The sequence below is a fragment of the Mastomys coucha genome, unplaced genomic scaffold (assembly GCF_008632895.1).
Source record: "Mastomys coucha isolate ucsf_1 unplaced genomic scaffold, UCSF_Mcou_1 pScaffold16, whole genome shotgun sequence".
Lineage (NCBI taxonomy): Eukaryota > Metazoa > Chordata > Mammalia > Rodentia > Muridae > Mastomys > Mastomys coucha.
Window position 1 is genome coordinate 92,666,927 of NW_022196898.1, and position 11,826 is coordinate 92,678,752.

At 40.6% G+C, this 11,826-nt stretch overlaps 1 protein-coding gene across 5 annotated transcripts in view; it reads left to right on the forward strand.

Moving 5' to 3' along the window:
* Positions 1-11,826, forward strand: part of Col24a1 (collagen type XXIV alpha 1 chain) — a 264,470-nt gene that overhangs the window by 35,865 nt on the left and 216,779 nt on the right. For all 5 annotated transcript variants that reach the window (XM_031375746.1, XM_031375747.1, XM_031375745.1 and 2 more), the window contains 2 exons: positions 581-634; positions 11,426-11,470. In XM_031375746.1, the coding sequence (XP_031231606.1) occupies positions 581-634; positions 11,426-11,470 (99 nt within the window). The remainder of the gene's footprint in view (positions 1-580; positions 635-11,425; positions 11,471-11,826) is intronic.

Genomic DNA, 11,826 nt, shown 5'->3' on the forward strand with positions numbered 1-11,826 from the left:
TTAAATTTCTAGTCTCTTAGAAATGCTTTTATATTAAATCTGATTCTCCCTCTTGACACTGCAACAGATTTGTTGCAGGCAATGAAATAAAAAGCCAACAAAAGACTCTTGTTCCTTTATTCCTTGGGATCAGTCCTCCCCTAGACGGGGAGAGGTCAGCCCTAGTCCTTGAGGTTTAGGAGTTTCTCTTTTCCCCTGAACTGAAGAGCTCCTTCATTCTGTGCCCTTGAAATCTGAGTCTCACTACATCTAAATGCAGCCCTATGCGATGCTTGCGGTGACACCTTTAGATGCTGCAAAGTGTAAACCTGGGGGTAATGGTGTTTCTAGAAAATAAAACAACACAGAGAAAAGAATAAAAGCATGCACATGGGAGAAATATTGGCTATTCAGTGCTGGAAGAGGAAAGGAAGTCCTGGGGTTGGGGGTGAAGGGATGCTGGAAAAAAATAAGAAAAAAGACTAGGAAGGCCTGAGAGAAGCTTGCTAAAAGTTTATGCACAGAGGGCTTGCTGTCCTATATTAAAACTTTAATTTTCTGTTTTCTTTCATGATGTTAAACATCTCTGTCCTGTTTACAGGGTGACCCAGGTCTTTTGGGGTTGGTGGGCCCCCCTGGTTTACAAGGTGAAAAGGTAAGCATTTTTCTCTGACATAAGTGAATGTCAGACGGATCTCAAAGCACTTCTGTGGCTATAGTCCTATTGAGAAGTTGAGGCTCACACCGATGTCTTAGATCCCTTTGCTCAGCCGAAGAAAATTAATCAAAAACTTTAGCCAGGCTAGTCCAAAAACTTAATATCCATTAAAGGTGAGATATTCTCAGGAATAATAAAAAAGATCCTTGAGTTTAGTAATGGAGATCAAATTCACAGGTAGGACAGAGCCAAAGTTATAGACAGAAAATTGAAGTTCTCCTTTTTTTTTTTTTGACAATATCCAAGACCACTTGTAAAATGCTTTGTGTGATTGATACAAGGGGCATACCTAAACATGATAATGACAATTTACAGCAATTCTATAGCCAAAATTAAATTAAATGGAGAAAAACTCAAATTAGGTCCAGTAAACCAAGAACAAGACAAAGTTGTCCATTCTTTCCATATCTATTCAATATAGTACCTGAAAGTTTAGCTAGAGCAATAAAGCAACCGAGGGAAGTCAGGAGAATATCAATCAGAAAGGAAGAAGTCAGATTGTCTTTATTCTCAGATGATAGGATACGATGCATACGTGAACAAAAAGCTTCCAAAGGGCCAACTCCCAGAGCTGATAAACACTTCCAGCAAGGTTGCTGCATACGGGATTAACTAAAACAAACACAACTCAGAACCTTCCCATATTCAGATTACAAAGGGACTGAGAACAAAGCAGAGAGACAACACACCCCACATCATCCTCACATAATATATATTAGAATAACATTGAAAAAGCAAGTGAACAATTTTACAAAAGCATCAAGTGTTTGAAAAAATACATCAAAGAAGTTATCAAAAGACCAAAAGATATTGGGACAGTGGGAAGCCTCGTCTTGTCCCTGATCTTAAAGGGATTGCTTCAATTATCTCTCCATTTAGTTTGATATTGGCTGTTAGTTTGCTGTATTTTGCTTTTATTTTGTTTAGGTATGGGCCTTGAATTCTTGATATCTCCAATACTTTTACCATGAGGTGGTGTTGTATTTTGTTAAAGGATTTTTCAGCATCTAATTAGATAATCATATGAACTTTTTCTTTGATGTTGTTTATAAAGTGGATTACATTATTGGATTTTCATATATTGAAACAACCTTGCATCCCTGGGGTGAAGCCTACTTAATCGTGGTGAATGATGGTTCTGATGTGTTCTAGTTTGATTTCCTGGAATTTTATTGAGTATTTTTACATTGATATTCATAGGCAAAACTGGCCTGAAGTTCTCTTTCTTTTTTGGGTCTTTGTGTGGTTTACGTATCAGAGTAATTGTGGCTTTATAGAATGAATTATGTAGTGTTTCTTCTGTTTCCATCATGGAATAGTTTGAAGAGTGTTGGTATTAGCTTTTCTTTGAAGGTCTGGTAGAAATCCACACTAAAGCCAGTTGTCCCTGGGCTTTTTATAGTTGGGATATTTTTAATGACTTCTGTCTTTAAAGGATATGGGTCTGTTTAGATAGTTGACTACTTGCTCTTCATTAGGCTTTGGTGTGTGGTATCTGTCTAGAATATCATCCATTTCATCTAGACATTCCAGTTTTGTTGAGGATGGGCTTTTGTGGTAGGGTCTGATGATTTTTTTGAATTTCCTCAGTATCTCTTATGTCTCTATTTTCTTTTCCGATTTTGTTAGTTTAGTTACTGTCTCTGTGCGATTTAGTTAGACTGGCTAGGAGTTCATCTGTCTTGTTGATTTTCTCAAAAAACCAGCTTTTGCCTTTATTGATTCTTTGTATCATTCTGTTTCTATTTGGTTGATCTTGGCCGTGGGTTTGACTATTTGCTGCCATCCAGTTCTCATGGGTGCATTTGCTTCTGTTGTTCTAGTGCTGTTAAGTTGCTAGTGTAGGATCTCTAGTTCTTTACAAAGGCACCTAATGCTATGGATTTGCCTCTTAGCACAACTTTCATAGTGTCCTATAAGTTTGAGTAAGCTGTGTCATCATTTTCATTGAATGCCAAGAAGTCTTTAATTTCTTCCTTTATTTCTCCAGTTACCAAGCAATCATTGAGAGTTGTTCACTTTCCATGAGCATGTGAGTTTTCTGTTGTTTTTGTTGATATTCAAGTCTAGCCTTAGTCCATGATGATCTGAGAGGATGGATGGGATTAACCGGCGTCTTAACTCTGAGGCTTTTCTGTCTTTTTGTAACATTTATGCCCAAATGAAATGCTTACTGGTAGTGCACTTGGACTTTTTTTTAAAAGAAAGGATTTTTACCTATTAGAAAATAATATCTGCCAGGATGTATCTATAAATGTGAGCTTGAGAAGTCGTTTCCAGATCAGACCTTTTTGTCGCCTTGATACATACCTGAGAGAAGCCGTTTGAAAGGAGGAAGGATTTCTTTTGGCTTACAGTTTACAGATATCAGTCTTTGGGTAGTTGGCTAGGGAGGCAGAGAATCCTGGTGGGGAAAGCATGGATCCTCACTTTATGGCAGCCAAGGATCAAAGACAGATACAAAGGACGAGATTGGTTCAAGAACCCATCTCAATGGCCAGCTTTCTCCAGGTAGGGCCTTCGTCCTAAAATCCCAAGCACCTCCCGGAATAACTTCACAAGCTGGGAGCACACCCTCAATATCTGAGGGCTGTAGAGAAAGGACGCGTTGTTTCCACAGTGTAATGGGTTGCATGAAAGTGAGTCTTGGCAGCAGCTAGTGAAGAGCCGCAGTCACGTGTGCCTAGCAAGTCACATGACCGCTGCTCTTTCTCCGAACCCAGCTACTGTAAGTAGCTCTCTAATAAACGCACTCTCCATGCCAAACGAGATTTGACAGTAGCTCAGAAAAATGCTGAAAATTTTGAGTTGATACTGTTTCATTTCTGAAAATGTCTTCTTTCTTTTCCAAGTACTTCTGTTAATGGGAACTGAGCATAATTTATTTATTTTTATTTTTATTTTTTTATTTTATTTTATTTGAGAATCAGGTAGCGTTGAGAATGCATAGCACATGAGGGTACAATCTAAACTCAGACTAGCTGATTGCTTAGCTGGACTGAGGCAAGTTCCCAACAGACTGCCTACCTGTATGCATCCTATACGAATGAATATACATTCCAAATTGGCCTGATGGATATTACTGTCCCCTTCTGTTTGGAAGGGTAAGGGCAGACAGTATTGGGTAGAATATTCAGGGGTTAATGACCTTTGAACCTTTTAGGTTTATGACCTTTTTAGAAGTTAATGACTTTTAAAATATGGAACTCCTTAATTCAGTTGAATTTATGGTAGCATTTTATTTGCAGAGTTGGTTCCTACAAAGAGGATCTGTGCTAGAATAATCTAGAATAGTGGCTCATACTAACAATGCCTCACACACCCTGTTCCTTCATTCGTACAGTCCTTCCCCAGAGTCAGATGAGTTCCAAAGCTCAAGTCGGTACTTACATTTCTCTAAGGGAAGACGCTAAAATAAGCCCAGAGAGGTTAATTTCAGCATCACAGTAGTTATGACAGGAGTGAGACAGAGACCCGAGGAAACTGAGCCTGTGGGTTTTGAACTGTGCATGTGTTTGTAATGAGAGTTAAATACGGTACTTAACTTTTAACTGATACAAACAACATTACATCTTTTTATCCATTGAGCCATTTTATGGATTACTTTGGTAATAACGTTGATATCTAAAGTATCTATTTTATTATGTGCAATGTTCTAGTGTGCTGAGCACTTTTAAAAACAAGTCTGAGTATGTATATAATGCTGAATATGCCCAATATAAAGTAACTGAAGCCTCTATGGGCTAAATAACTCACCCAAAGCCGTTCAATGGTGACGTAGGACTCAGCCTGGGCTGTCTGACACCATGACTGTGTTCTTGGTGATTCTGCATAGTACTTCCTATATGCTAATTAGCTGTTTAAGTTATTAGAATTCCAGTGTTCTATATTTCTGACTGTCTCCAGTCTGTATGTGAGAGGGAGTGAGACACTGCTTTTCACAAAAGCCACTGGATAAACATTTTCGGATGACAGATGATGTGGCCTCATTACTCTCTTTCTCTGAAAAGGGTCTGGAAATATTAAAATTCTCCTATACAAACCAAACTCAAGTGCAAATGATATGAAAAACTAAACAGACCGCAAGGAAACTCACAGAAACTCTTGAGATAAATAAAGATTAATGTGGAAAGTTTTGACAACTTTAAGTACTATTGAGAGAAATAGAAAGTAGGACAGCTGACATATTTTCTTTACTCTCCAACAGAATTATGTTATTTGAATATTTCTCCCTTTAGCCTCACCTCTCATTTTAAAATAGTAGCATCTCTGTCCAACAACATTTGTCCCCTCTGTTGACCCCTCTATTGCATTGCCTCTATTCACCATCTTTGTATAACTCTTGTATTTCCTAGGAGCTGAAGTATACTTTTAATTCCCACTTACTAATTTTTTTTTGCCAAAACGGCAGATAAATTGAATCCAGAATGCATGCTGAGTTGGAAGAGGACAAAGGATGGGAGGCCAAGCTTGGATTCAAAGATAGCTTTTCAAATTGCTTTATAAATAGCCCATCAGCTGCGATATTAAAATTGGAAGCCTGCTATTTTTGCAGAGTAAGAATGTCAGGAGTGTAATGAAATGCAAACGTTTTCCTAGGTTTGAGAGGGTATGGGAATGCTAGGAGCTAACTGTATAACGTGCTGACATTTGAAGCACTCTGTCATGATGCATGGCATCTTTGAGTATCAGAAAGCAGTACTGCTTTAAATAATTGTTATAAGTCAACACGGACTCTTAATTTATTTGAGTACAATTGATTCAGCTATTTGAAAAAGTCTACAGTAAAAGATACACAGCAGAGTAAAAGTCCGTGGAAGTAGGAAAGAAGAAACCGCTTCCATGGACTCCTCTGTGGTTTCCCAGTCCCCTCACAAGCTGTGCAAAGCAACAACAGCACCGAGGAGTTATAGCCTTATTGAATGTCAGTGGGAAAACTAATAAAAGAGTCTAGCTTGGCTAGGTCGGGGCCTGAGGAGACAATGTGAAGATTTCCACTATTCTATCGCCAGCTCTATACATCATCGCCTGCTGGCCCGTCCTCCTTCCTATAAAAGTCTGCAGACCTAGTTCACCTTGGCTCAGTCCTCAGCCAAATGTGGTGTGAGCATCTAAATCCAAAGCTACCACTTACAAGCTGTCCCACCTTCCCTGTCTCCATGTCTGCCCTCTGCCCTTCCTGCAAACTGGGGATTGGAGGGCAAGGCCACATGGTTCTGAATGCTTTGGGATGGAAGCTAGGGGTGGTCAAAAACTTGTCAGGTGGAGGGCTTTGGAAATCTCCCTTCAGTCTGATTGAGGTTGTTGACACTTCAACATTGGCAATATTTTCATTTGGCTTAAGGTATTTTGGCCTCTATAATTACATCTATAGCCTCAGAGTCAGCAGCCATCACAGGGCATTGCTGTGCTTGCTTCAGTACAGGTTTTCAATTCAAAAGCCTGTTATAACTCAAAGAAGTATTCAGATTAAAACCTTGTCCTGGCCAGTTGGCTCAGTAGGTAGAGGGGCTAACCAACTTAGACCCACAACCTGAGTTTTACCCCAGGACCTCGTGATAGAAGGAGAAAAGTGACTACTGTAGCTGGTCTTCTGATCTCCATACATACCTGTGGCACATGCTTGTGTGCGCATGACCACACACACAAAGAGATAAATTTAATAAAAACAGATAAGTTTAAAATTTAAAATCTCCATGTAAAAATAGACTCTAAACTCTATTTTTTATGGGAATTCTTGCTATGAGAATGTCATATCACAAATTTAAGATAATTTATTATAATGTGTTTTAATCTGTTTTGACACAGAGATTTCTCGTTGACTGACTTCTTTAAGGGGTGTGGTTTTTTGCTCTATTCTTATCAGTGTCTTCAGTGAAAAAAGATAATATGTTGTTAATTTTGACGTTTTGGTGTTTTATTCTAGTCAAATAAAATGCTCACAGGTAGAATCTCGATTCTGTTCAAGTAATTTCCCGTCCATCTTCCCAACACATCACCCACTCCCACCTAGGCACTGAGAGACCAAGCTGAAAGCAGGAAAAGAAGCCCCTCCCCCTTTTGTTTTCTCCAGACAGGGTTTCTCTTTGCAGCCCATACTGTGCTAGAACTCACTCTACTGACCAAGCTGGCTTCAAACTCAGAGATCCTTCTGCCTCCACCTCCCAATGCTGGGATTAAAGGTGTGTGCCACTTTTAACCTTTAAGGTTAAACTCCTTAGGGTTCTATGAATCGCCTCTAACTACCACACTCGAGGTGAATTACAAACGTCTTTCATCTAGATTGTAACAGCTCTATGCAATTCCTGTCTTTCATTCTGTTCACACCAGCACTCTCCTTCCAATATCCAGTAAACAACAAGAAGGAAGGGATTATTTACTTTTGCTCAAAGCTTCAGATTGTTGTCTATGCTCTTTGATTCCGCTGACGGTGAGCCCAGGATGAGGCAGGACACTATGGTAGGGAGCAGGCAGAAGAGGGGTTCCTCACCTCATGTGGTCAGGAAGCGGAGCTAAGAAGAGATGGGGCCTGATATCATCTTAAAGGTGCTCCTGCAGTGATCTTCCAGCCCCTTGTTGTAGTGTCGGGAGTTTCCCAAAGAGCATCACTAGCTGAGGATTGTGTGTCCAACCTGAGAGTCTGTGGGAACCTTACATCTTCAAACCATCTTTGCTTTTGTTGGAGGGAAGAGCCAGCTTTTGAAGACTGAGATTGGGTTTGCTTTTAAGTACATTAAAACCCGTGTCTTCAGGCCTACAGAGAGTCTCAGATCAGCTTTTCCTCCATAGATCAGCTAAATTTTACAAAAGGAACAACATCCTTTCTGACAGATTCTTGCACTCACAGAATTCTAGCAACTGCAATTTAGCAATTACCCAATTCAATGCTATCATTTTACATATGATGACGCCGAGGCTCGTGATATGACTAGTCACTGGAGAGATTGGAGCCAGAACCCACTGTGCTTGCTCTGTTCACTTTAGTAACCCTGAAAGCAGACACAGACAACATCTTGTTTCACTTAGATGCTTTTGATTGCAAAGGGTGGTGCCATAGGCCATCACACGGGGGTCAGAGTTTCAATCCCTGATGGAGCATTAAGAGAAAGGGGGACCATACAGAATCTAAAAATAGGGCTGTAATATGATGACCCTTGTAGAGACAGGCTGATGCCAAGCAGATTTGGGTAGCTTAGTGGCATATTTGTGGAATGTTAATGTACATTCTCTCTTTCTCTCTCTCTTTCTCTCTCTTTCTCTCTCTCTCTCTCTCTCTCTCTCTCTCTCTCTCTCTCTCTCTTTCTCTCTCTCTCTCTCTCTCTCCCTTCCTCCTCTCCTCCTCCTTCCCTCTTTCACTACCACCCTTCCCCTTCCTCTCCTCTGACAACTTCTCAGCATCATCTCCAATCACTCTCAATATCCCATTTCCATGTTCTTATGACATCTCACAGTGCCCACTAGGGAGTACCTGAAACGTCCTTGTTTTATATTACTCGATATTAAAGATAAAGTAATTGAAGCAGCTACGCTTTACTTAGACAAAATGCCTCATTCTAGGTGATCTCCTGGGCTAATGGCCAGGCTTGGTATTGTTCTCTCTTGTCAAATGCCAACTGCGATGTCTGAGGCCAGCTGGGATTGAACTCATGAAGAACAGGTCATGCTGGGTGGCACTGGTATTTTCTCAGGCTCTCTGACTGAAGGCTCCCTGAAAGGGGGTGGGATATGCATGCACGAGATAGTGCACTGTCATAGAATGCATCTGGGAAAGTAGTCCAGAGACCCAAGACCAGTGCTTCATGTTGTTTCCCTGTGGATGAGGGAAGAAGGAAATGCCAGAGGAAAGTGTGAAGCATGTAGCTGTAGACTCACGCTCACAGAAGGGAAAGTGAGTGAGTGAGCACATACTTCCTCAGAAAAGAAAGAGTCACTCTAACTTCTGCGCCTCCTGTCCTGGCTCCTTCCTGTTCTTTCCTGTCTCCCAGGACCTCTCTCAGATGAGAGTTCCTCTTCACCTCAGAGAGTCACCACCACATGAATCTTTATCTCTATTTCTAACGGAGAAATCAACGTGGCTTTCAGTGCCTCATATTTTTAATTACATTAATCTTTGGTTATCTTGAAAAATGTAACATCTTAAAACCAAGTGAAAACACAGCACACATTAGGTGTTGTCGGGCATAATACACAAGTGACTGGTAATACATCGGGACTTTGGAGGTGCCCTTCTTTGTGTTCATCAGTTTGGATACAATGACAGCAGTGAAGTCAGGTTGCACGTGAGTATGAGATATGGACAGATTATGTAATTAGAAAGATGACTGCTCAGTTCTTGATATATCTATCAAAGTCTATAAAGATGGAGGTAATCCTGACGTCACAGGATTGTCCACAGCGAGTGACAGCTGACCAGGATTTGGGGAACAGGTGGCTTTAGTACCTAGTGGCTAAGGAAGTCCATTCATCTTCCTAATGCAGTTCCTTTATCTCGTGGCTGCTTTCCCACCTCCTTCTTGTAGCCTAATCACAAAGGAATCAGCTCTCAGCCCTCTTCCTTCCATCTTTCTACATAAAGACCATAAAAACTCAGCTCTAGACTCCTGTGTCTCTGTCTGCTCTTGGGTTCCTGCTTTAGTCTGTGTTTACACTGCTGTATCAGTGCCTGACACTGGAAAAGTTATAAAGAAAAGAGATTTATCTCATCTCTCCTGGTTTCTGGAGACTGGAGAGTCTGAAAGCACGGCACTGTTGTCTGCAGTGAGTCTGGCCTCCAGCGAGGCGGCATGCCCTTTGCTGCCACTCATAGTGGAGAACAAAAGGATGAAGGATGCTTTTTAAACAGGTAGAGCCTACGGCTAGTCCCATGAGAGAGAATTCCCTCCCAAAACGAAGGCGTCGCTTCTCTTACAGACTCACTGGCTTCATAAAGGCACCTCCATCAGCACTGTTATCCTGGGAACTGAATTTAACATGACCTGCAGCAAGGCCATCCTGTATCCAATCCATAGCAGTTTCCAAGACATCTCTGTGTGTTAGTGTTTTTGTTCTGCTTCTGACTTCAACACTGCTGGAGCTTCCGAAAGCATCTACTTCTAGGGTAGGCTCATTAGGGAACCAAATCCCTACTGCAGTCTCTAATCTGCTTATCTAAACTTGCCTTCTCTTATTAGCCTGAATTATCCTGACTTACTTCATTAGGTTACTGTAAACCACTCAAAAAAAAAACAAAAACAAAAACAAAAAAAACAAAAACCAACTTTGTTTCATGCAGTATAAAGATGAGACATGTTAGCCGGGCAGTGGTGGCACACACCTTTAATCCCAGCTCTTGGGAGGCAGAAGCAGGCAGATTTCTGAGTTCGAGGCCAGCCTGGTCTACGGAGTGAGTTCCAGGACAGCCAGGGCTATACAGAGAAACCCTGTCTTGAAAAAACCAAAAGAGAAAAAAAAAGATGAGACACATTGATGTTTTTAGCTGGTTGGTTCACATTTGAGTTACATTTTGCTTAAATTTCTTTGAGTTTCCTTTGATTGTGAACCTTTAACTCCTAAGCCCGTCTTTCCAGTCCAATTCTCTGAGGTAGCTTAGAAAAGGAAATTTGAGTGAGGAATATAACTTGGTCAGTAATTTACTAGTTGTCCAAGCCTGAGGACCTGAGTGTAAACCCCTAGCACAGTTTACAAAAGCCAGGTGTGAGGGTGCAATTATGTAACACAGCCCTGGGGTGTCAGAGGCAGGAGGATTCCTAGGACTTGCTGTCCAGAAATCTGAATCAGTAAGCTCCCAGCTCTCTGAGAAAACCTGCTTCCAAAAACATGGAGGAAGCTCAAGTAAGAACCAGACATCAACCTATGGACTTACCATGCACATACACATACAAACAAGCATACACATGCATGGGCATATATGCACACATGCACACACATGCTAAAAAGAAAAAGAAAGAAATTGTTCTCTTATATTCACTGAAGTCTTTGGAAATGGAATATTGATTCGCTGAGTTTGTATCAATAAACCTCAAAGTCTTTCTCCTCTTCTTTCTTTTACCTTCTTTTATTCTGTTGTAGATCTCTCTAGTGGGATTAATTATACCGCCTATTTTATAGCCTAGGATATTATTGAGAGATTAAGATTTGTTCTTGGTTCTCTTACCTAGAAAAGACGTCTATAGTTGGCTTCCTAGATGGCTTTGTTGGGTCCTTTGGATGAATCTGTGAACAGCCTCTTTTCTTGGTCAGGTCATTCATGAATTGCAACAGTGACTGGATTAGAGACGGGACTGGATGGAGTCCAACTTCTCAGTAATTATAAACAGATTGTGTCTGAAGGCATGTTGTCTCAATATTACTGAGCTAAATGCACTTCTGAAAAGCCTCAGTGTATTTAGCAGATTCTTTGCTGGATTGGAATCTTTTATAATGGTTATTTTTAGAATTAGTTTTTTTTCTAAATAGAAATTAAACTCTTATTCAAATTTAGTATGAAATCAAGAGAATACTGCATTGATTAGAAAATTAAAAGTAGTGATAAAAAGCTAGTTAGGGGCCAGGGATATAACTCAGTGCTTGCCTGACTGCTGTGTGTGAGGGGTGCAGTGTCCAGTGTTAAAAAACAGAACAAGTAAACATAGAAGCAGAAATCCCAAGATTTTACATCCTACATTTTGTTAGCCAACTGCCTTCTGTGGGTTGACTTTGCATGCCAGATCTCCACTTATTTCCTCACAGGGTCTCAAAGGACACGCAGGGCTCCCCGGACTCCGCGGAGAACACGTAAGTGCATTCTGGTCTTCTCCAGTCACCAAGGTGGGCATAAAGGAACTCGCTGGAGAGATAATTTTTCTCTTGCCACTTCAATTTTTCCTCTTAGTTATTCTCATTCTATTTAGAGCAAAAAGAACCCCTTCTAACTGACTAGCTGTGGATTATCAACAAAATTATAAAGTAGCAACATTTTGCCCTTCTTGCTTTCTCTTTTCCTTCTGTGTTCAGAACAGTGGCTCTTAAACCTCTGATTTATAAGTTCATTTGAGAATTCTGCAACAACTTTAGGCCGGCCTTTTCCAAGAAAATATACGTATCTATGTACACTGCTTACTTTCAACTTTAGAATTCATTCAGTTGTAATT